At 37.0% G+C, this 26,476-nt stretch overlaps 2 protein-coding genes across 2 annotated transcripts; both read right to left on the minus strand.

Moving 5' to 3' along the window:
• Positions 1-4,649: 4,649 nt before the first annotated feature.
• LOC123318366 (uncharacterized protein K02A2.6-like) lies at positions 4,650-7,424 on the minus strand. The gene has a single exon (XM_044904975.1). It carries the CDS (start codon positions 7,422-7,424, stop codon positions 4,650-4,652), a length of 2,775 nt encoding a protein of 924 aa, XP_044760910.1.
• Positions 7,425-7,501: 77 nt separating this feature from the next.
• On the minus strand, positions 7,502-9,209 carry LOC123318367. Its single transcript, XM_044904976.1, has 2 exons — positions 9,174-9,209; positions 7,502-8,726 (listed from the first exon to the last, which is right to left on the minus strand). Exon 2 carries the CDS (start codon positions 8,693-8,695, stop codon positions 7,502-7,504), a length of 1,194 nt encoding a protein of 397 aa, XP_044760911.1. The 5' UTR covers positions 8,696-8,726; positions 9,174-9,209.
• Between the last annotated feature and the right edge of the window lie 17,267 nt (positions 9,210-26,476).

Below are 26,476 nucleotides of genomic sequence, written 5' to 3' on the forward strand. Positions count from 1 at the left end.
TTGGAGTATTTCTGTGATATGATGAACAGATATGATAGGCCAACTGCGATGTTACTATCATTTATAAAGAGATTGCAGTAACAGTTTTCTTCTTTTTCAGTTGAAAAATTTGTTACATATATATTGGATATGAATTAATGAATAACATAATTATTTTTTAATTCTGATTGATTTAGAGGTATATCATTAGCATGGTTGAATATTTCCAGAACGTGTGTTTTATTCAGAAAGAACTGTTTCATCATATAAAAAAAAACAACTTTCCCTTTTTTCAACTTTTAGTGTCAAGGGCTGGAGATTCTGAGCACCAAAGTGAAATTATAATATGGTAATTTCCGTCGTTTTCCGACGTTTTCCAGTAGGATTTAAACTGTCCAAACGATGTAGAAACCCTTTTTTCATCTACATCCCTTTTCAATGCGACACACCGTGTATAATCTATTATGACTTTGTATCTCCATTCGATTTTTGCTCCCCATTATGGATAATAATGGACCTTAAGAGCTGTGCCTGAAAGCCAATGCAAACCGAAAGGAAGCAGGAACAGAAAATGAAAAAGTCTTGAACAAACAATGGTTTTTTCTGGGACTTACCTCTTTTATCTCACTTTAACGATCTCTGAAACATGCGGCCCTCACTGAGGGGATATTGAGGAAAACAACGGCACGTTTGTCGCTGTTGAAGCAACAAGTTTGCCAGAAAAATGTATCACGTACTCATGAGAGTTTTTTATTAACTTCTAGAAAAGTAATGGTCGGATATTGTATCTTAAACCATAAACGAGGGAGTGTTTTGGCCGAATTTCGGAATGAATTCAAGTTTAATATTTATATATATTTGTTTAGAATTTTTGAGAAGAATACGAATTGAATTTGAAGTGATGCTGAATTTCAGCAGTTTCTTGCCAAGACAAAAATTTATTCTTGTTTTATTATGAAGTGAATTTTAATGTGAACAAGTCGATCGTACATCGTACAAGGATTACTCGAAAAACTCATAGCCTCTGGGTCCTACAGATGCAAACAAAAGTTGAGATTATTTCATCAAAATATTTTCCTCTCAAATGGATATATTCATGAACAACGTACTATACCAGCAACGCGGTGTAATGCCTGCATAGTCCAGTAACTTTATACATCGCAGCATGCGTCAAATCTGGTAGTTCTGATTTTTTGTAGACTTGTTTATGATGTTGGCCTAATGAATAATCCAAGTTTGTGACCTCGAGCGCCGAACGCAACTTTGTCAAAAATCGAACAAATTGCGATAAAATCGTGTTTTTTTAAATTTTGGTGATTATCACCCTAAAGGACAAATTTTTCATAAAAACTTCCTCAGGACGTTTTTAGAGTAGACTTAATTTGCTACAATATGATGCCAGAGCTGTCTCAGTAGACTCAATACTACCGGATTTGACGCATACTACCCCATACTTTCAGGCGACAAAGTTACTGGACTAGCATTCCGAAATACATAATTTTCACAATAATAATGAGTTATACAGCTCAGAAACTTAAATGAATATTAGAAGGAAACAATTTTTTTTAATTTTGACATATAAAGTGACTTTTTTTTAAACTCATTGACATGACGTTTTATAGGTTTTACTTTTCGCCAACGAGATATCTCCTTGCTTTTCGCAATCAGTTAAGCAAAGTAAAATATTTCGCAACTGATGATGAAACGATACTTGTTTTCATGAGAAATTAATGTCCGTCAATGGACGATTTCAAAGGAATCTCCGAGAGAAGCTTTCAAAGACGTTTTTGGTACTTTCAATTTGAATTCATAACAACATCCTATTTACATTTACAACATTTAAAGAAATATTTTGTGAAATATTGGGGAAATATTATTTTTCGTATTTCGCATTCTTTTAAAAATCCGTATCATATGCGTTAATGAACTATTGTAACTCACCTGGTAGGTACTGTGTAGTATAATCGTGGGCTAATTGTCAATTGTCATGAGTTTAATGTGAAGAATGTTAAACTCAACAAGAAGTTGCTAACCGTCTCTGGGTTTCGCAAAGTGTACTAGTGTACTACTGAAAGAGCTGCATATTCTCATGGGACTGAAAGAGCAAGGGCTACACCCATTGCACAAGATCGAAGATAAGGGACAAAGACCTTTGGCAGTCTGAATGGAATAGGTGCACTATTTTCAACAAAGAATCAGTTACTGATCCCTCGAATAGTTCTTGACTTTGATCTTACCAGGAAAATATGGTGTATTCTGAATCGTATAAGAACAGGTCACGGACGTTGCAATAGTATTCAGTTGAAAGCCCTAGTTGTGAATGCGAGGAACCAGAAGAAACCATAAATCATCTGGTTACTCATTGCCCGATTTATAAATTTCAGGATGGTTTTAGAGCTATACATGCAGTTTCCGAATCTTTTTTGAATTGGGTTGGCAATTTCATGTCAATCTGACATATTGAATCTAATTTTATTATTTTACCTTTTTCTGCTTTTGTTTTCTCTCTATTTCAGATAAAAGTTTCTGGTATCTTGGAGAAGACTTTCTTGATTTTTCTTTTTGTTGGAGAAAGAACCAATTTTTGCAGTACGAGATGCCTTTCAATATGGAATATTTCAGCTTATTTCGTGAACAATTACAATCCACTACACTCACGAGGAGAAAGGGTTTTTTACTGAGGTTTTTTTTAAGCTCTTGTATCATACACCAATTTGTATGGTACCCCGTTTACGCTAACCTCTGCTAAAACTGTATCTCATACACATGCTATAATTATTGTTTGCTGTTAAATATTGTAATGCTCTGTATCAAAAGAATACATATATATACTACACGACAAAATTCCTTCTTCACAGATTCCCGAATTGATAGCTTATTCCGGCAAGTAGCCGGTAGGATAGCTTCTGGTCAAAAAACACAAAATAGGATTGCAAAAACTGATAGTTTCTCATTATCCTGATTTCCACTAATATATTTTTGGCAATCCTTTCCAATAAATTCCTTCATATTGGTTGTTCTATATTGCATATGTTACTCAGTAGATCTACCAGTTTAATTGTGATTTTATGCAGAGTTACTAAGAACTAATACCTAAGAAAGAGACCAATCTAATTGGAAAATGGCGTGCACGTGTTTTCCATCTGACCATGAGACTGGTCCCTTTCTTTGGAATTAGTTCTTAGTTACTCTGCATAAACTCACCATAAGATGAGAGCGGAAAAACATTAAGAAATATTCTTTGGCTGAATAGAGATATCTACTCCTTGGACCTTGAAGAAGCATTCTTCTGATGATCCGAATGAGATTATATAATTGTTTGAAGTTTTACTGAGGAGAAAATATTTCTGAATTGCAACTTTTTCCTTCCAAGAATAATGTTTAGAATCATTGAATTCTTTCAGTGATTTGAATCCTGATTGTTTTCCTCATTTTCTCTTACCAGTATTCTCCATTGACCGTTTACTGGAGTACAACCCAAGGAAAGTTCAACGACAATATTTCATATCGAAATTCCATTCGTTTCATAACAAAATCCATGTGACTAATCGTGGTGTCGGTGTCAGATGGTAACGCAATTTGTTCTCAATGTCGGCCGTTTCTCCTTCGGCGTTTCATTAAAATTCAAGGAAGTTGGTTTTGCCAACAAACTTATCATAATAAAATTAGCATTAGTGGCAAGAACGTGATTAGGACGAACGAGAAGAATTACCTCCGAGAATAAGGATTTCCACTTTTGAGTTGGAGAACTCGAGGTGTCAGTTAGTACGTGCTCGAATCTGAAATTAACTGTATTCTGGTAATTTTTGAATGGAATTATAAACCTTCCGTTCCGACAAACCTTTATATTGTCAATGATATGCTGTTGAAAACAATAAAAGCACTCAGGAACATATAGTGTTGCATAATTGATAAATTGTGACCAGTAATATATCTGTTAATTTTCTTGGGAGATCTAATGGGGAACTTTGTTATGTGTTATTATTCTGTAACCATTACGTGTTTGATACGACATCTGGGATGTACCTGTGCTGTATCCAAATTATATCTACATTTTGTGAATTTCATGGTCCCGGTCCACGATATCTACGTAACATATTTGTAACATTGTTCTTTATTTGCCATGTATCATTTTGAGTTGAGATCATGAACAGTGCATGAAACCAGAGGCGTTTTAACTACCGTCGAGGGCGCTGTAAAACGTACACAAATGTGGATTGTGAGAAATGCTATTGGTACTGTCGTTTCGATATGTATTTATTATCATTTAGACGTTTTGTAAATTGAATAGTGGATTACTGAAAATGAAGTGCAGATATTGAACGTTTAATCAAACGTTATTTGTGTGTCATAGTGATTTGCCAGTGAAATGATGAATCACTGAGAAAAAAGTGCTATGGATGTCGAATCATTTCTCGTATCTTCACAGCAGTCCTATGAAACATAATAGACTATGTTTTTATTATATCCAGTGTGGTACTCAGGGTGATCACATCAATACACTTATCAGCGATCCAATTTATTTATTTATTTATTTATAATAATCCCAAAATAACAATCTAACTAACACTTATAAATTCAGTGGTGAACTCAATGTCTCTACACCCGCTGTCGTTATCACACTCCTTTTTCCCTTCACTGTTCACATCTCGTTCAACACTTGGAGTGAGTCATCGCTTATGACTAATCGCCGGTCTCCACAACCCCTCCTTCCTTATTAGCTTCAACGGCTCAACCCTGGATTGATCGGGATGACTTGGGCGCCCGGTTGGCGGATTGGCGTCTGCGATGGTTGTGTTTTGAGAACCCTGGTCGGCCTCCGCTTGATCTCTTTCCGATGTTGTAGATTCTTCTTCCCTAGTCGACGGTCTTTCGAGTGATTCTTCTTGCGACACTTTCTTGGTATGAGAAACATGGCGCTTAACTATTTTACTATCCCTAATTAGGGTTAACTCGTTACCTTCCCGTCTCAGCACTTCATACTCTCTCTTGTCAAATCTTGGGACTAGCTCATTTGCTACCACCATGTTCTTTACCAGTACCTTGTCTCCTGTTTGTATGTTGTCTTCAATTGCCCTTCTTGCTATGTCTTCCTTCTCTTTCCCTTTTTGCTTTTTAAGAATATCACTGTCTCTCGCTTCTTCGTTGACATTTTCTGCATCTATGTCGGTGATTGACGGTATTTTGTCTTTGATGTTACGACCAAACATCAGTTCCGACGGTGACTTTCCTGTTGTGCCGTGTGGTGTGACGTTATGCATCAACGTAAATTTATGTAACTCGTTCTGCAAATCCATTCCATTTGAATAACCAATCTGAAGCCGTTTCAGGATGGACCTGTTCATATTTTCCACTTCTCCATTCGCCTGCGGCCAATATGGGGGAGTTTGCATCAAGGTGATGTTGTTATTTTTGCAGAATGTCTTGAATTCCTGGCTAACGAATTGACGCCCATTATCTGCTCGGATAGATTTTGGGAAACCCAATCTTGAAAATATTTCAGTTAAATGCTTGATTATTATAATAGAGGTCGTTTGCTTCAGGAATTTTATTTCCTGGTATCTGGAGTAGTAGTCTATTACTACGAACACCATCTCTTGGTTTGGTAATGGTCCCATGAGGTCGACAGCTAAGTACTGCCATGGGCCTTCTGGGAATTTGTGTCTGGACATAAACGGAGGTCTGTTGGGCTGTGCAACCGTCAGACAGTCCCTACATCGTTTCACAAAATTTTCCGTTTCTCTGTCAATTCCTGGCCACCATACTTTGGCCCGCAGCCTTCGCTTCATCACGGTCTCTCCCGGATGGCCTTCGTGCGCTAGTTCGAGAGTCCGTTGTCGTAAGGTCTGGGGAATTACGATTTTGTTCCCTCGTAGTATCATCGGTCCTAACGATGTCAGTTCCCAACGAAACGGAAAATATATGTTCTTTTCTGTTGTTTCCCAAGAATCCTGGTTGATTTTTCCAACAGCCACTCTAATTTCATCGTCCTCCTTGCTGGCCGTTACGATGTCCGAAATGCTCAAAGCTTTTGGTATGCTTTTTTCGATTATTGTGAAAATATGTCCATCACTATCTTGGTCGAACGATCCTTCTTTTGCTATCTGACACAACCTGGACACTGAATCTGCGATGTTTGATTTTCCCGATTGATATATTATTTTAAATTTGAACGACTGAAGTCTCAACAGCCAACGTTCGATCCGAGCCGGGGGCTTGGACGTCGGTTTGAAAATTACTTCGAGGGGCTTATGATCTGTTACCAGCTCAAAGTCTAATCCGGACAGGTAGAAATAAAATCTTTCTACGCCCCAAACAAGAGCCAGACTCTCTTTTTCCGTTTGTGAGTATCTACGTTCCGTGTCAGAGAGGCTCTTGCTAGCGAACGAGATCACATGAGGGCATTGTTGTTCATCGAATTGCAACAGCACCGCCCCTAACGCCACTGGACTTGCATCAGCAACTAATCGTGTACGAAGGTTTGGGTCGAAATAAGATAGGGTCGGGAGTTTGGCTAATGCATTCTTCAGTCTGTTGAAGGATGTCTGATGGGCTTCAGTCCACGTGAACTTTGCTTCATGTTTCATCAGTTGTCGAAGGAACTCCGTAGTGGTTCCCAGGTCCGGAATAAATTTTCCCAAATAGGTTACCAGGCCTAAAAAGCTTCTCACTTCTTCTTTTGTCGTAGGGGGTCTGAAATTTATAATCGTTTCGACTTTACGATCGTCTGCATCAATACCTTCAGCGGACAGCTTGTGCCCCAGGAACTTCACCTCTTTGACTTTCTTCAAGCATTTATTGTCGTTAAGCAGGATATTATGATTATGAAGTACGTCGAGCACATTTGCCAAACATCGGTCGTGTTCTTCTTCGGTACTGCCGAATACAATGATGTCATCTAAATAATTCAAGCAGTTTTCACAGGGGGATAGGATTCCCTCCAAGGTTCGCTGGAATATCTCTGGCGCTGAGTTTACGCCGAACATGAGTCTTTTATATCTGAACATTCCCTTGTGGGTAATGAATGTGGTAATGGCTCGACTTTCTTCATGTAACTCTAGCTGGTGGTAAGCGCTGACAAGATCCAGTTTTGAAAAGAGTTTCGCGTTCTTCAATTTTGTCATGAATGACTCGAACGTCGGTAAAGGGTAGTTCTCTCTCAGTATTGCCTGGTTTGCTCTTCGCATGTCAACGCATAATCGGATGTCTCCTCCAGGTTTGAAAATCACGACTATGGGAGATATCCATTCGCTTGGTCCTGTTACGTGTTCGATGATATCGTTTTGGAGAGCTTCTTTCAATTTTTCCTCCACTTGCGCTTCAACTGCAATCGGAATCCTTCTAAGTGGTTGTTTGACCGGCTTTATCGTATGATCGATCGATAGTTTCACGGTGATGTCCTTTATTTTAGGGAAAGTGGTATACTTGGTGGTATTATTCACCATTGCCTTTAGACCTACTTTCAGCACCCCCAGTTTCAGTGCTGATTCTTTACCTAGTAGTGAAACATCTCCGTCCTGCACTACGTAGAAGTAGGCAAGGATACCTGTTTTCCTGGAATTGCCACAGTGCTTTGGAATCGATGACTTATTTCCAAAGGCTCTCCAGCTCCATAAGGCTTCAATTGGTCATTTCTTTTTGTGTCTACATTCCACACGCCGGCTTCTTGCTTCCTTAGCTTCTCCCAGCCTTGCATTTTGATAATGTTCACGCCACATCCTGAATCGATGAGAAGTATTAAGGGCACCCCTCCTACTGTACATTGAACAAGCTCCTCTCTTGCTTCAGGGCTACTGTGTTGGCGAATCTCATCAATTTTGAAACATTCGAAGCTTTTGATTGGGGTATTCGTTTCAGGTTCTTCGTCTTCGATCGCCTCCACGAAATGGACCCTTGAATTGTATTTATATCGCTTGGTCATTTCGCCAGTTGAAGAACTGGGCTTCCTTTTATCAAATCTCGTTCGACAACATGACGAAAAATGTCCTTGTGATCCACATTTATAGCATTTGGAATCTTTTGCTGGGCATTGGTTAGAGAAGGGTGGATGACCATGCCTTCCGCACCGTGTACAATAATTTCCTCCTGTTCGTCTGTTAGACCAAGTTATTTTATTAACTGCCGATATCGATGCTCCTTGGTCATTTGAAGTCATTGATTGAGACTGCTGTCTTGCTTGTTCGTGTATCTTACACAATTCGATGGTTTCCTCTAACGACCGTTCTTTTTCTAGTAGCTTTGCCTTCAATTCCGCTGAAGCCCAACCGTCAATGAGTTTATCTTTTATGCTGATTTCCTTGGATTCTTGAGCTGTTGAACCAAAAACACATTTCGAAGCCTGTTGCCTAATCTTCAACAAAAATTTACTGAAGGTTTCTCCTTCCTCCTTTTTCAGGTTTCTAAAGACATGCCTTTCGAATGTGGAATTTTGAATCGGGGAAAAATACTCCGTCAATTTTTCTACTAGAGTTTTGAAAACGTCAGTTTCTGTCTCTGGGTCGTCTTCATCAACTGCTCCTGGTAAGTTGTACGCGACTTCTTGAAGTTGTGTTCCCCCGATGTGTAACAATTTATTTCTTTTCTTAACTGGATCAACAATTTCTTCCGATGCCAAGTAAAGTTTGAGTGATCTCAGCCATTTTTCCCACTCATTTCGAATGAGTGCTTTATCCAAATTCTCAGCGAGGAATGGTTTGATGCCTGAGGAGTCACCCATTTTCTATAGACTATTCTATTCGCTATCGGTACTGAAAAAAATAAACAAGAATATGTCTGTAAGTAAATGCCTCAAACACTTATTTTTCTACAATAAGTTTGTTATTACTATATTATATTCAATTTCTATTATGATATAATAATTATTTTATGTAGGTATATAGGCTCTCAGCCTGCTAACTGCTATTTTTAGGCTCCCAGCCTTCCTCTCTATTTATGGCTCACAGCCCACTTCCTAATAGCCTTGGTTATTAATGGCTCACAGCCCACTTCATAATAGGCTTTGCTATTAATGGCTCACAGCCAGCTTCCTGATAGCCTTTGTTATTAATAGCTCACAGCCAAACTTCTTAAGGCTTTGTCATTGATGGCTCCAAGCCCTCTTATGTTAGTGGTTTACTACAGTGATATCAAGCGTTATTATAACCGTCATGAGTTATGTGTAGGTCACCCTGTAATTGATATTATTTTGTACTCACTTTATTGGTTTTGTTTCACCTCGTCGCCAGTTTGTGGTACTCAGGGTGATCACATCAATACACTTATCAGCGATCCAATTTATTTATTTATTTATTTATAATAATCCCAAAATAACAATCTAACTAACACTTATAAATTCAGTGGTGAACTCAATGTCTCTACACCCGCTGTCGTTATCACACTCCTTTTTCCCTTCACTGTTCACATCTCGTTCAACACTTGGAGTGAGTCATCGCTTATGACTAATCGCCGGTCTCCACATCCAGCATATAAAAATTATATTTGAATAAATAATGTCCTGTTTGGTGTAGATTTAGAAATAGAGTATTTCCTCACGTGTTTCATCTACCTCATATATGTAGAAATGAATGAATAAATCATACATATTTCAAAATTTCTTCAGAAAGCAGAAAGATATGCAATATGAATATAGTATTCTTCTCATTCTCAAAACGCATAACATAGGCACAATTTTTCTAAAAACTTCTTGACCTTTGCCTAAACATTAGTGAACTGCTGATTTATCTTTTTATGAAATGCATAAAAGTGCAAATACCAGAAAGATCTGTACTAATTGTTCTTGGAGAACAGTTATCTTGAAGCCAGCAGTTTGTATGATGTAATTTATTCTTTCTAGTTCTATTAACGTGTGGCCTAATCTTTCGCATCAATTTTGTAATTTGAAATTTATGATAAAATATTGTTTTTGAACATGAGTTCATTCGTTCACATACCTCACCGAAGTGATGTGGGATGTTTTTGAATTTTCTTTTCAACAAAAATTGATAAAAACACACTATTTTGAAAAAAATCGAGTTTAATATTATATCAATAGTTTTTATTAATTTCCATAATTTGTCATATTTTTGTTGAAGTGTTCTCAATAACAAATGAAGCATAATAAACGTAACATATGGAGGTAATACATACAGATCTCCCATGAAAGAAATATTGCATGATCCGTGTTTGAACTATTTATGTTCCTCTCAGAAAGGAGATGTGTTCCTTGTTTGAGGCGGACATAGGAGCATATCTGCTACATAAGCGCTCTATATTTGTATTCTTAGTGTGATATATCTGTTATAAAACAAGGACCGTGGGATACATTTCTGCTTCATAACTGGTTATGAGATATGGTCACCTTGGAATGTATTTAGATTGATCCGGTATGTTAGGAAGAAAGTTTAATAAAAGCTAGTAAGGTTTGAAAAATGCCGCTCATTTCAGTTAGCGACATCCAGCATTCAATTTGCCGACGTCAAAATTGGCCCTTCGAGCCGGATAAAAGGAAAGTGTGAAAATTTCAGTCAACCAGATGAGTGACATTGTTAAGACTTCGAAAAGTATGCCAGATAATGTAGTTCCTCATAGAATCAGCAGAAATCGAATCCATCAAAACAACTGGCAACGCTAAAAAAAAGCTCATACGGAGAACAACAAACCTTTATTCAGCAGTGAAATAACCTATCATGTCCAGAATACCGTAGAGTTAGATCGGGTAGACATTGCGAAAACACTATTTCAAATGGAATAAAACGTTCTGATGAAAACCAGAATTAACAGTGTCAATCTCAAGTAATTATTGCCGAAATAAAGTAGGTACTATCGTTTGCAATAGTGAGTTTCAAAGCTTTCTGGGTAGGAAGAATGTAGTGTGGTACACTTGGCCTACCTCAGGCACACCTGGTTCACGTATTTCATATTTTTTCTCCATCTGAATAACGAAGACATGCGAATTTTGTGCTTTTTTTTATCTCTTTTTTTTACTCTGTAAAAAAAGTCATGAAAAGTAGTCCATACTCCAAAAATAATAACACTGTGTTACTCAGCAACGTTGTACCAGTTCATTTCTGAAATTTTCTTCTCTTAAATTATTCGAGATTTATGGCAGAAAGTTCAGCGTCGTTATGATACAATTCTGAACATCGTTTTCCTCGCCTCTTTCTCCCCGATCGGATTAAAAAGCATAACTACTAACACAGTGCCTTCGGGGATCGATAACCCGGCGAACTTTGGTCCAGGGGAGGTTATCTACGTCCTTCACACTTTTCCTCAGTGGGTTGCACGTGACGGCGTGGTTCTATCATCAGAGCATTCGCCAATGGAAGGGGGCTGTGAATTCTGTTGCAGAGGATAAATTTACTGGAATACTGGATCACAGCCTTCAGCAATATAGAAACTGTTCGTTGATGTTCACATTTGAGAGGATGTTTAACGGCGGAATGAAGAAACTTTATTCCAATACCTTATGTATTTCAGCCGACATTACGATTACTAATTTTTATCACGTTACATGTGGTTCGCTCAAACGGCTTAGGTAATAACTGTCATAACTGATTGTTTCGTCCTTTGCGAAAAAATTCGAAAAATTTGATGATATTTAGATCGAAACCGTTTAGTAAGGAGTAGCATAGAATATAATTCAACCAACTGCAATGTTACAATCATAAAAACCCCGTACGATATCAACTAGCGATGGCGATATTTATACCTACAGGACCTTGGCTTAGATTTGAGCCAATATTTGCTTGAAAATACGTATTTCATGCAGTCTCTCGGCGAATTGTTGCACTTTCGTTGACTGCAGGTCACGTGGTATTGTTTGGGAGTCATGGATATGGGTGTTCTGCAGAGTAAGTGCGAGTTGGCTAACTTTTGGTGGGACAGGTGGCGTGTTATGATGAGGATTGAAAAAACATTCCTCATGGCGGATCCCCTTTCTCGCTTAAAGACACCATCGTTCGGTTTAGATGTGTCACACTGCACTATACTGATGAGGGACAATAATCCCGAAACCCTTTTAAAGTTTGTGTTGATATGATTCAGCCTCTCTGGGAATTCCTGCGCTGATTCATGACTAGCACTAGTATGAATACATTTTTTCTTTAATTGTGGATGGTAGCAGAATTATCTTTTTGCATCATAGACATAAAAACATGATCTGTGCATGAAATACGGCAAAACAAAGGGGAAGGGAGAAATTTAACATCAGGTCAGCTAGTTGACTTTTTTTTCAAATTTGATTGGTCCACACTCACGTCTATGTCAACCGAAAAGAGACAGGTATTGGCCTGACATTGATTTCATTGATTGCTCTCTTTCTATATACATATAGCCAATTCCATGATGGTGTTGCTCAACTGTCACAGTGTAAAACAAAAATAATGAGTTAGGTTAGATTAAGTAACTCTATCTTTGATATAAACGGCAGCATATATTCATGTGCTTCAAACTATCAGTTTGCAACATTTGTTTATTTCTTCATCAATGGATGTTTCATATCTGAATTGATTTCATTTTATTTTCATTCATTAGTTTTATTAATTTTCAATCCTGGAAATGAGTCAGCAGAATGAACAGTATTCAATTTTTCATATATCAGATTTACCTGATGAATCCTTCAAAAAAATCCTCGGAGCTGTAGAGTAAATTTTCCTTCGGTTGTGTGGTCGTGAATTATTATTTTTCTTTGAATTATTTTTTCGTGAATTGTAATTATAGGAAACATTGAACCAAGAAATTCCAAGTTTCACATCCTACATAGATGAAAAGACCGCATCACCTTTTTCTGGATACTCTCCTAGGCAACCTGAGCTCTATTCAAGGATCTCTGTTACAGAGGCACGTCTAGCACAACTCAACTCTCCAAAACTAAGAAGAGAATTTTCAATGATCGCGTCTTCCCCTTTCGCTGGAGTGAATAGGATACCGACATTAAATAAATTATTCAAATCTTCCCGGAATCCAATTTAAAATTACGATATGCAATTTCCAGAGAGATGGATGAAAGTTTCAGAATTCCCGGAATCTTATTCGAATTTATTTTTGTATTCTGTCGACTCAACCATTTTTTTGTTTCCTTTCGGAAGTTAAACCATATATTTCACTTCATCTTTTCTGAATGCTCATTCCATCGTTCGAAAATGCCAAAGAAAAGGTTCATCTTTATTTTTCCTAACGAATCCTGTATATGTTGTTCAGAACTAATTGAAATTAACCTGATCCTGGATGTTAAGGGTGAAATCCTCTGTCTCGTAAAACAACCTTCCGGAAGTCAACCAGTAGTTCGACGCAGATATGTCGACGTTATCATGGTTGACCTCGTTCTGATGCCTTCCATAGTTCCATGCGAAGGTTTGCTTTCCGCAGTTTGCTTTCTGCAAGGTGTTCGATGGTTTCCAAGTGGTCCTGCTGGAGCTTTTGGAGCTTTAATGGAGAAGAACTATCAGCATCACAAACTTCTTGATATAGCTCTTATGGAGCAGCCTTGTTCAGGAAATATTCTCGAATCCTTCAATTTCCTGAGACATCCTGTTGGAACAATCAACAATTCCTCTACCCCCAAAGTGTCGTGGTAGCTCTGTTCGTTCTATTGAGCTTTCAGGGTGATGTTTATGATGTTTTGTCAGCATCGTCCTTATTTTTCTCTGTAAGGCTGCTAAATCGGTGGAGGTCCAAAGGATAATATCGAATGAGTAGCTCAGTGCTGAGCAAGCGTAGGTATTAATCGCTTTGGTCAGATTCTTGCCGTTTATATCAGTTCTCATGATCCTTCTAAATCTTCGAGTGAACTCCTCCGTCAATTCTCTCTTCATCTTGGTCTGATTGATCCGTCTGATTGATCCCTGGATACTTGTACGTATCTCCTTCCTTCAATGCAAAGATTGAAGAGTTAACTATCTCTATAATCTTATAACTAACTCTATAATCTTTGCTTCAATGCTTCGATCATTATTATTATTCATAAATGGATCACGCCTTCAACAGTAAGGTGAATGAAAAACTAAATTAATTCAGATGCATAAACCACAGTCTATCAACTCTTTGATAAAACAACCGCGGATACTTAATTCAACAAATGTTATGATCTAAATCGAACTAACAGACTTCCACCATCACTCAAAGTATTAACAGAAAGTTTCGGTATCATTTGACCTCGTCAGAACAACATAACTCCTTCGAAGACGAAACAGGAATGAATTGTCGGCTCTATTTATTATTATTAGGTATTATTATAATATCTTTTCTCCATGTCTCCTCAGCACTTTCGGATTTACTCCATAAAAATGAAAACTAATGTATGTAATTCAATTGGGTTATCGCCATCTGATGAGAAAAGAATTGCCTGAAAAGACACAAATTTTCTCAATTTTGGGAATTTGTGTTTTGGGATTATTATCTGGAATGTAGTATGCACTGCAAGTACGAATAAAATGATATATTTATGGTGATCAAGATTAAATATAGTTGCTATACTATATCGGGATTTACTCGAGCGTCGTGGAAACCTAGTGGTTTTGAAGATTAGATGGTAGAAAGAAAAAAAAGGTTCTATGATGTATGCACTTTTAGCGGTGGGGAAAGCGTCTGCAGGGTCTCAATGATGTAAAAAAAATCGTCAGGTCTACATACTCGAGCGTGTCAGATTAAGATACTTTACATGCTCTACGTGTCTCTGATAATGAATTTATGCTTATCTGACAGTTTGCGCGGTGGAACTGGCCGTACGGAAGAGTTGAAAATGGCGAAAAAAAAAGTTTTTCCAGCGTGACAGATTTTTGGAGGATATGTTAATTGAACCCAAGGGAAGCTACTTTCCAAGGGACTGACAATTTGGACGTGACGCAAGGTCACAGCGGTCCTTTGAAAATGTAAAAAAAATTTGTTCCTTGTACATATTCAAGCGTGTCAGATTTTCATACAGATGGTTAATCTGGATGTTGTAGACGTGTTGACCCATTAATCTGACACTAATCAGGGGGGGTTTTCTTAATCTGACATTTTGAAGATGATAAAAATCCCTTTTTTACGAATATTTCCCTCCCTGTACCTCTAATCGTTTTTGTATTCATTATGAAAGTTATAGATAATAAAATTTTACACAACTTTTGTCCGAAGCAATTTTACATACTCTTAACCGTTTTCGAGTTAGAGGGCGAGAAGCTTAGCCACACATGCGAAAGGGCAAGGTCAATGTAGAATCCCAGTCTAATCTACAATTGTCAAAATGACAAGGTATTTCTATGATGACAATTTCGAAATTAGTCTCGAAATTTTAGTGTTGTCTGTGACTGAACCTTAGAATGTACCATTTTCCAACGAGTGAATTTTCGCTTCAGCATGTATCGCTAAACACCTCGCATTAATCGCCATATATCTCAAAAACGTTTGAACGTAGAAAAAATTGCTTGAGACAAAATTTGTAGAAAATGTTATGCTCTACAACTTTTATAATGAATGCGAAAAAGATTTGAAGCCCAGGGAAGGAGATAATTCAAAAAAACTGATTTTTGTAACCTTTATGGCCAATTTTTATTGTTTCGGTTTGCTAAAACTGTCAGATTATATTTTTTCTGTTATTCTTGAATTATTATCTTCAAAATGAGAAAAAACGCTTCCGAGCTCGAGAATGTACACGTGACGTTTTTTTTGCAACTTTGGCGCCCTTCCACACATTTTCGACACGCTTATTATCAGATTAAGAGAATATATACTTTTCAACATGTAATTAAGCATATATATCTTAATCTGACACGCTCGAGTTTGTACAATGATCGTTTTTTTTTTACTATTCTGAAAGGTTGTCCTAGACAATTCCCCTATATACAGGTCTGATTTTTGTTAGAGGTACTCTACAGGGTCCAAGGTATGTCTCCTTATATTAATCTGACACGCTCGAGTAAATCCCGAATTTCCCTCTTCGGCTCCCCAACTAATAATCACCAGCTCGTTGTAAGAGATTTATTTCTTCTTTCTTCCATAATTTTATTCAATGGCTCAGACAGATATTACTTTTATTTTATTTTTACTTGTGGGGCGGTTTTTCTGTTTCTAAATTATTAGTTTTTTATCCGTTTTTGGTTTCAATTGTATCATTTCAAAATCAAACCCAACGCACCAAAATGAAGATCTATTATAGCAACAGTGGATAGAATAATGGACCAATTGCTGATGAACTACTTCCCAGTAATCCTTACATTCGCTACTCCCATCATTAGAGTCAGAGTCGAAAATCCACCTCTTGAGCCGCGCTTAGACTCTATTGAATTTTCTTCGCTCTGCCCTCGCGACAGTATCAAAGGAACAATCGCAATAAACTGGATGGAATCCGAGCGACATGGGGCGTTGACAGGTCTGGAATAATCAAACGGAGGAACAGCCCGTAAGGGCCCCCCTTTTCCGTTTTCTTATCTTCAATAGACAGCGACGGATACAAGGGTTGGAACGGGTTTTTGAGTCCCCTTTCCAATCCTCCCTATCATGCTGGTTTGCGGAGAATTCATCAGTGATTCCTTTCATCTGGACGAGTTCATCACACGATAGTATTTGCTTCCACAGGGACAAAGCACCTAAATAAAAAATACAATTGTTACCTATAAGTTTGCTTCGCGCATTTATCTTCAAAAATAAGTTTGCCTGTAACCTGTAATAATCCTAGTTCATATAATTTTGAAACACCTATATTCTAATACTCAACAGTAGTCACAAACTGAGACTAGTACTTACCTCAAAACAAAATACAGAACTTGCCAGGTGCTGATGTGTTCCTTTGTGGATATTTTAGAGAAAACTCATTTTTTGCACTTGAAAATCTAATTTTCAGCATTGCTGCAAAAAACATGTGGAGCGGGGTATGTTTGCGTGTTACACACATACACACACACACTTACAACCATGCACCCACAAAATATGGACCTCCTAAGTAACTCATGAGTCGCCTTGCAATTGACTATTATCTGAAGCTCGTTTGCAATAGCCGAGAATTCTCTAGAGAATTTACTCGATAATTCATGTGCCGTGAATTCTTTACAGTTAAGCCCGTTTGCAACAGCGGAAAATTCTCTAGACCTAGACAATTTACTCGAGAATTCATGCGCGTGAATTCTTTACAGTAACATACGCACTTTCGGTAGAATTCAGTGTTCAGGCTAAATTTGGTAGAGAATTCTCGGGTGTTACAAACGGGCTTAAAATACTACTTCATATAATTTTGAAACACCTATATTCTAATACTCAACAGTACTCACAAACTGAGACTGGTACTTACCTCAAAACAAGATACAGAAATTGCCAGGTGCTGGTGTGTTGCTTTGTGGATATTTTAGAGAAAACTCACTTTTTGCAGTTGAAAATCTAATTTTCAGCATTGCTGCAAAAAACATGTGGAGTGGCGTATGTTTGCGTGTTACACACATACACACACACACTTACAACCACCCACAAAATATGGACCTCCTAAGTAACTCATGAGTTGCCTTGCAATAGACTATTCTCTGAAGCCCGTTTGCTATAGCCGAGAATTCTCTAGAGAACTTACTCGATAATTCATGCGCCGTGAATTATTTACAGTTAAGCCCGTTTGCAACAGCCGAGAATTCTCTAGACATAGACAATTTACTCGAGAATTCGTGCGCCGTGAATTCTTTACAGTAACATACGCACTTTCGGTAATTTTTTTTACTTGAGCCATTAATGCCCGTATGCAATGTTTGATTGCAGTTTAAACTCTAAAACGACGTCCAAGTACAGAGTCTCTATGGGAAAAAAAGATCTTTAAGAAATTATTCTCATTTAGTGAAACGGTGCATATGTCCATAAGTATCATGACTGTTATGACAGCATGGGATTAGCCGAATGAATTGGCCCACTGCTCGTCCGGACCAAAATTGTATTGAACATGTCTCGTATGCCAGGTCACAGCAATTATACCGCCTGCCTGACTCACCGCAGACATTTCAACACCTCGCTTTATCGGACATTTGGTAAAATATACTTCAAACTTTCATTGATAATATCATTGACTCATTGCCAAATGGATTAAGAGCACTGCCGCAGTGGCACGGCCTAGAGTTGGAGGAAGCTCCACCTGATATTAAGCCCTTATTTCAAGGTGTTTGTAGCAGATGAAACTAAACTTTTTAAAATTTACAGACTCCACCAGGTAGAATCTATATTTTTTTTTGTTCTTTTAAACCAGTAATGTTGCTCATGACAGCAAAAGGTGCAAGTCGTTAGGAGTTTGCTTGCTGCTTGGGAAGTAGCGCTTTTGGCGATCGCGGATGGGCTATGTTTTATCACGAAGGATCGAATTGTGCTCAGTTGACACTTCCGCCCCCTAAAACGACTCAGAAATACCCGAAAAATGCCTAAGAAATGGATGGAATTTTTGATTTTCTCAATTTCATTTTTCCACTCGCTGTGGGAGGAAAATCATCGAATATCAACAACTGTAATTGTAAAGCACAAGTGTCACCTGTGTGACGAAGCACGAGTGTCTCCCATGTGACGGTCGATTATCAGAGAAAATTGGCACCGATACAGAGAGGGGTGTTTTACATCGATGGGACGACACATGAAACAGCGTTCGTTTTTTACCAGCCGAAAAAAGACGGATTCTTTCGACATGTAACCACTTCTCACTTGACGATTTTTCTTTTTCGATGTTGAGATGGGAAAGAAAGAGCTATTAACTGGTGTGTCAGAGCGCTCCCATTTATAAATGTCCGTATTGCTTCTCGTTTCGTTCGAAAAATATTGAGTGGAGAGGGATTATACTCCCACCCCAACTGGAATTAGAAGGCCATTTCTTTTCCCAGCAGAAAGCCACAGGTACCGTTCTTTCGAATTCAGGATGGAAAAAAAATCAAGGGCAAACCACGAAGGCCGAAGGCCCGAACCTGGTCTAAAGGTAAACCACCAAGGGCGAAGGCCCGAGCCACGTCGGAGGTGAGTCAGATCGAAAAGATGAATCTACCTTAGAAGTAAATCTATCAAAAAAGATAAAACTATGGGCGTTCTAGTTCTCTACCATGGTGATTCTTGTCGCTTTGAAGCATTCTTGCCTACTGTTGCTATTTCAGGCAGGTTTAATAGTAGACACCCAATCGGCTAAATCAGTACTTTTATACAAAACCGTTGTACTTGTAGTAGGTACGTTAATAATCCACTTAAATTTTTCAGTAGTTTACCTACTTCATCATTAGATTTCATTCACTGAACGAAACAACCTAAGATCCCAAGAACTGCGTCAAAAAATGACGAAGTTTGAAGTGTACTGAGAACTCGGACAACTCTCGAAGATCGAACATGGCCAGCTTTTGCCCAAGATGGGCATTGCGAATTGACGTCACACAAACCATATACCGTAGATTCGGGTAACTTGGCACGATTGTTGAATTCAATTTGTCATATTTTCAAAACGGTGACCTATTTTTATCTGAATTATGAGTTCGAATATGTTTAATGACTCAGATTATTGATTGGGATATATACCATGCTGCAGAATTCGGATATAAATTGTGAAAAAAAATATACTTGTCCCAAGTCACCCACCGGTTTGGGAGGCTTGGGACACAAGTTAAAATCTAGTGATTTCTCAATTCTCAAATGAAATAGGTGACTTGGGAACTTGTATACTTTTGAAAAATCAGAATTAATTTAATAACAAATTCTGATTTTCCTTTCGTCCTTTCGTTTGCATAAAAAGTGTAGCACTTCTCTACACTCGATTTGGTTTACACCACTGTAGAGGAGGTAGAATGCTTATGTACACCTACTCAAAAGGAGGTGTAGATAAACTACACCTCCTCTACACTGGTGTAAATCCAATCAGCAAACGAATACTAAAATCGAGTGTAAAAAATTGCTACACTTTTTATGCAAACGAAAGGACCTTTAATATAGTTGAAATTCGGTGAGGAAATTAAATGACAAATCCCTATTACAGCGAAAGTAAATATATTGCAAATCAAATGTAAAAAAACTAAACAAAACAAGGGAACTCTGATTTCTTTCATTCTTTGGTGATTTCTCTGAGGAAATAACGTAAATAATAATATCCTGCTGCCAATGCACCACTTGTATTCGGCATTGTCCAAAGTCATCCTGTGAAACAACAAAATAAATGAATGAAATCCGTGTTGCCGCTTGATTTGTAAACAACCTCGTTTCATATATATCTAATATCCCACGTATCAAAAAAAAAAAAAAAATATTACACATGCACAAAGTGAAACACATGTACAGGACACTAGAAACTATAAGGACCATAAAAAAACGCGCTTTGACTGAAATCGTTAATTTTTCGTGTCAATTCAAACGCTCTGGTCACGGCGAACTCAACAGGAATTAATTGTTAAACTGATCGAAAAGATGCTACACAATCTTATAAGTTTGTCCCTTCACTCATAAATCTTAAGAAACAAAGAAATCTGCAAGGGGGGTAATTGTCCCAAGTTACAGGACTGTCCCAAGTCACCCGTATCTACCTGTATCTTCAAATTGTGGGAGCAAGGGGCAATATTACGCATAAAACATACTTTGTTATTATATCGCACTTGCACTTCCAACACTGAGGGTTGAATTACATTCACTGAACAACATTTTCAGTACAGAGTATAAACTTTTTGGTATCTACTTTTCCTACAGGAAAGATACGGGCGTGTCTCTCTTAAGAGCTATAAAATAATGAATTCGAAAAAAGGTCTCTTACTACCTGATATTGGAAGCATTTTCCATCCGAGGATCTATGCATAGCAGAAATATAAGTGAAAAATAAGCGAAATTTTTTTTTATGAAGATTCAGTAAATCATTTTACTTTCCCCACTACAATTCATCATATTTTCAGCATATGTGAAATGAAAATTGTCGACCCATGATTTTTTACGTCTCGCTCGAATTTTTCAAGTGGAAATCTAATAAAATTCGACGCATCTTCAAGTTTATCCCGACAACATACTCCAAAGAGCCATAAAATCCAAAGGAAGAGGAACGAATCGCAAAGATGATTACTTCCACCCCCCCATCCCACACATTATTTCCACTTTCCCCCACTTCCTGGTCCGTTGAAGGGCACTTTTCCGGAAATTATTGTTTTCGTTCGTTGGAAACTGAAGTGCAGTGATGCATCGCTCACATGGTTGCGCGGAAATGATAAAAGAAAATCAAGAGCGCCATGGTTCCCTCGAGATCAGTTGTGCCAACCCTCGAAAGTTTTCCAAGTGGATGAGACCAACGATATTCGATATATATTGGTGGAATGAGTGGGATGGGATGAAAATAAAGGAAGGCAACTAATAATAGAGATTTCGTGGGGGTTGAGGGTTGTGCTTTTTTCGTGAAGGCAATTGTTTTGTTGGGATGGCGATTGAGAACGAAAAGGAATTTATTTTTATTTGTTAACTTAAATCTGAACTCCTTCAGCAGCACCGCTAATCAATTGATTGAGATTGGAAGATCTAATTGACATCGAAGAGAAAGGTTTATTATTGTTAGGAATATTCAACGTTAGGGGGTGAAAAAACGCAAAATTTCATATGAACTGAAGCAAGTCATTGCAGGTAAAGTTACTTTCTTGAGAAAAATTTCACAATATGAAGAGCATCTGCATAGGTATGTGTCAATAATTTAATTTTCTTTCATTGGAAAAGTGAATTGAAATACTTAAACACTGATCTCTTATACTTTCTATGCGAATAATTAGATGAGGAATCCGTTCAATCTACACCTACATAAAATGTCATCATTTAAAGGCTCTTTAAATCCCGAATCTAACCATAGGTATATCATCTGAGTAATAAAAGTTTGGTTTTTTGTTCGTTTGATAATTTTTATGAGTGTCTTATTCATTTTGAATCTAGTGTTCGGAATTATTGCTATTTCTTAGCAACAAAAATTATAATCCATGAAATATATTGTGTATGTCAGAACCTATAAGGATTGTCGCCTTTCCAGAGTTGAATAAAAATCTCAAGGTTTATTATAATATTATTAATACCTTTGTGATAAGGCCGACTTCTGCATATGACTTCAAGCAAAAAATTATAAATGCTGTTAACGAACTCAACAAGGCTAATTTATTTTTAAACACAATTGCATATTCACTTTTATAAAAGCACTCGGTTGGCCATGGAAATTTAACACATTCCACAATGTATAGTAAGAAAATGTGAGGTTAGGATGATTCTCCAACAATTTTGGATTTTAAATCAGTGATGTGTTTTTCGTTCTGCGTAAAAGTTTCAGTAATTACGTATTTCTTCACAATGTCAAATACCTACCTATAAAGTGGAAAATATGTGATGGTTATTTGCATGGAAAGGACGGGCTTTCAGTTTCTAAATATATTTATTTTTGCAATGTAAGAAAATTAGATTATTAACACGCAGACTGCAGTTGCTTGAGAATAATTAATGTTGGTCAGTTTCTTTCGCTAAGGGTTGAAGACGTTACATTAGTTGTTGAATGAAAAAATTCAACCCAAAGATGAAATGTATGTGTTGTAGTTGTAGGGAATGGGTATCTCTCTAATAATTACAAGAATGCTAAATTCTTCAACAAATCTTGCATCAATGCAAGTCAAAATGGAACATCCTCTTCATCATATCTTCTTCATCCATCCTCTTCATTCACAATCTTTCTGATTGTGGAAACATTCTGACCTGATTTCTAAAAAGCACATCCTGATACTATGTCTTCTCTTGGTTTCAATATCTTTTTTGTAATATTAATTATTGATATTAGTTGTGGCAACGTCCTTATGACATTAACGACAGCCAACTTACTCCTTACTCCTTTCTAGTTGCAAAAATTTAAAAAAATTATTTCATGGCCAACCGAGTGCTTTTATAAAAGTGAATGGAGTTACGACTTGTATGGCTCACGACGGAAGAAGTTTTGAACAGTCCTTATAATACCATGTTATATTTAATTTCGTCTTTTTAAGCTCTGTTCAATTGTCGAATAAAATATGGTGCTCCATTAAAAAAAAGTATCATTGTATCACCACTCTGTACACAAATGAGTTAGTCGTATTGTATCAGCGAATTGTTGAAGACTGATTTATGCAGAACAAATTTTATTCATAAATTTTTTGGTAAATCATATAGTTTGGTATATATAGGTATAGGACTCGGTATAGGATCTTTTTCTTGCGGACACCCTGTACGTACCTACTCATTTTCTGCACAGTTCGATAAATAAAGGGACAATTTGTCGCGTCACGAATCAATTGTTCTGCAACTAACGAAGTTGTGTTTATTCAAATTCAACATTTTCTATTTTTATTCTGCTTCTCAGTGAATAGTAGTTGTAGACAAAATAGGGATCATTGTTCAAAGCTTCGAGTATGCCGTACATGAAAAAGAAGCGGATAAATCCACCGGAATTTCAGCAATTGTGAAAGCGATGAAAAATTTCGCCCGTCTCTCTATACATCCGCTGGGAAAATCCATTTAAAATAACGGAATACATCTAGACATGTTTTTCCTACTCTTTTGTCGATTTGAGTTTGTTGATGCAGAAAATATTACATTGAAAAGCTTCCATCTCCGTCCGTATCGGGGGGATTCATCCATCCACTCCTAATTTGAATAAGTCCCTTGGTCCAACTTTTTACTTTGTTCCCAGATATTATTTTTCTTGGAATGGAGGAATTCAATGAATATTAAGGACACGATTAGGGCTTTCAGACTTCTTCGAATTGAAAGAATGATAATTTTGTGAGATATTGGCTGAAAAGGGCAGTGGAAAGAAAGGCTAATAAGGAGGTTTTGAACTGTTAATAATGATGTGAAGTATTTTATTGAAGTTATAACGTGAAACCCCTTCATGGATTTGCTTCACTCGTGCGTACCATTAGTGTTTGAATAAGTCGACGTTGCTTGTACTTGATAAAATGGTTAAGACCCCAGTTACTTAACCAAATAGAAATACATAAAACTTGTACAAACATGTTCCACTGGATGACAGAAAATAGCGAGTTTATTTAGTAGAGTTGGTGAAAAAATCTTCGATGTATGACACCTGTTATCAGCGAAATCTATAGAAAAAGAGATGAAGAGTTCATAGCTAGTGTACTGCAGACTTCAGTGACCTCTGCAATACGGTTGGAAAGGAAGCCTTTAACCATTGACAGCTCGTGAAAATTTATCGTGATTCGGCAGATTACCTACTGATTTTCTCTTGCTGAACTCATTAATTTGAATCAGTTTATTTCATTTCTCAAATCAACTCTGTTAATAACCTTTCACTTACATATAACTAATTACTGTTATCGAGTTCAGACTGGCTGGTAGTCTCTCGTCCTGTTTCCACCCTGGAAGGTCTGCTCTGGTAATCGTGTATTCTCTCAATAGGCATGATCTCCTCATTATAATTTGTATTCTTATATTCATTCATCTTGCTCGAATGCTGATTAGCTCTCATGCCTTCTGCTCTTCTCGAAGCCAACGATTAGTGGTTTACCTCATCAGTAACTCTCATAATTTATCATTTGTATCTCCTATTTTTCTGGTGGACGCCCTAATCGTGCTTACTTGTAAGCAGTCTGTCTCTGTAAATGTTGTACTCATTGATGAATTTTGCACTCTTCAAGACTTACGTTGTTTATATTGATTAAAATATTATTGCTCTACTTCTAATATATTGATCTCATTGATGACAACTCTTCATAAACTTTTTAGGGTTTTCACTCCCAATCTCTGAAACAAAATCGATTAAAAATGAAATCAACGATTTGCTCCTGCGTAAATTCTTGCACTAATTTGTCAGGAGCAAATTAACTAGAAAAAATTGTTGCCTGACAATGAACTCAAAATAAATATTGTTGAAATTATAATTCTTTGTAACGTTTCGGAGTCTATATCAGACTCCTTCATCAGACGAAAAAATCTACTTTTGAAAATCTTCTGAATTGTCGCTTTTTGTCTGACATTAATTGTCAACACACAGAAACAGAGTCTGCACAGAAACGTTGATTCATTTAATTTTGAAATTACCGGATGACAGTTCCTTCTTTAGCAAATTGATCCAAATACGATCCACTCCTACCGAACAATTTTCCAAATTATTATCTTGATCTAATAGAATACACGTAGACTCTTTAATTTTTCGTTTAAAATGGTCTGGTTCTGTCATTAAAATTTTAGTGTTGTCCCAATCCATCATGTGGTCTCCCGTATTAGAACAAATGTGATCTGCGATTTGTGATCGATTAATTTCTCTATTTTTAATATTATTTTTATGTTCGCGTTTTCTTATTTCTAGAGGTCTGGACGTTTCACCTGTATAAGTTTTACCACAAATACAGGGTATGTTGTAAATACAATTTTTTGATTTTGTTTTTCGTTCAAAGGTTTAGTTTTTGTTAATATAGATCTTAAATCATTTTGCGTTTTAAAAACAGTTCGTATGTTGAACTTCGAACCGATTCTTCTTATTTTTTCTGAAAGGCCATTAACATAAGGAATTACATTCAACAAATTTGGTTGTTCTTGACGGTTTGTTGGTTGTTCCTGATCATTATTACGATTTTGGTTAGTCATTTTTCTCTCTAAATTTAATATTGTTTTTTCAATAAAATTTTTTGGGTATTGATTATCCCAAAATAAATTTCAATCGATATCATTGATGACAGTACTTAGACATTTTAGTCTAATCAATTTTCATTGATTGCTCAATGCTCTGTTGCTGTAAACGTTGTGTTAATAATGAATTTTTCTAAGTCTGACTTCAAGGGATATCTCATTTGAACTACTCTTGATTATCTCTGTTTTTAGTTGAATAATGTTACTCTGAGTCATAAGTCAATTCCAATAATTCAATCCTCAATTTGATAACTAGCAAATGAATTCGTTTGTATCGATGACAATCATTTATTTTTGTTATTACATTCATGCCTTACTATTTGCTGATGAATGTCATGAGAAACTTGATGGTGCCAACAGTAACTAGCAAATGGATATAGGTATAAATATACATCTATATACTCCCTCATGTTTCGAAAAAACGCCATGGTGAACAGCTTCCTAAAACCCTCATAAAAGTATGAATATACTCATATCACTTTTATATAACATGTACCGTCATGATTTTTTCTGTTGGGGAGGAATTCCACATGAATGAACTTCTACTCTCACTTCAATATAGCACAATATATTCTTCATTCTGAGCCGAGCAACAGTATTTCCTCCAGACGAGTGAACTCCCAAGTTTCCCCTTTGTGTCATAATAATCCACTCATGTTCTCATCTAAATGAAACTCTCCCAAATCGCGATCATATCCTTTTGTCGAATCACCAGATATTCCTTCCATTATTCAAATGGAAGGGAGCATTTCCCATTATTCGAATACGAAAAGAAATGTTGAAAAATGGTTTTGTATAATGTATATCGCTTTCCTTTTAGCATTCCCCTGGTGATCTCGATACACATTTGTCTCTTATACGCATGAATTCTCCAACGGAGTAGACCATATTCCAGATGGTAATGAGGTGTGAATGTTTAATGCCCCAGATTCAGATC

Source organism: Coccinella septempunctata, chromosome 8 (assembly GCF_907165205.1).
Source record: "Coccinella septempunctata chromosome 8, icCocSept1.1, whole genome shotgun sequence".
NCBI classification, from domain to species: Eukaryota; Metazoa; Arthropoda; class Insecta; order Coleoptera; family Coccinellidae; genus Coccinella; species Coccinella septempunctata.

What these genes read in the sequence shown, in the direction of transcription:
- LOC123318367 (XM_044904976.1), bottom strand. Translation starts at nt 8,695, where the DNA reads ATGGGTGACTCCTCAGGCATCAAACCATTCCTCGCTGAGAATTTGGAT.
- LOC123318366 (XM_044904975.1), bottom strand. Translation starts at nt 7,424, where the DNA reads ATGGTGAATAATACCACCAAGTATACCACTTTCCCTAAAATAAAGGAC.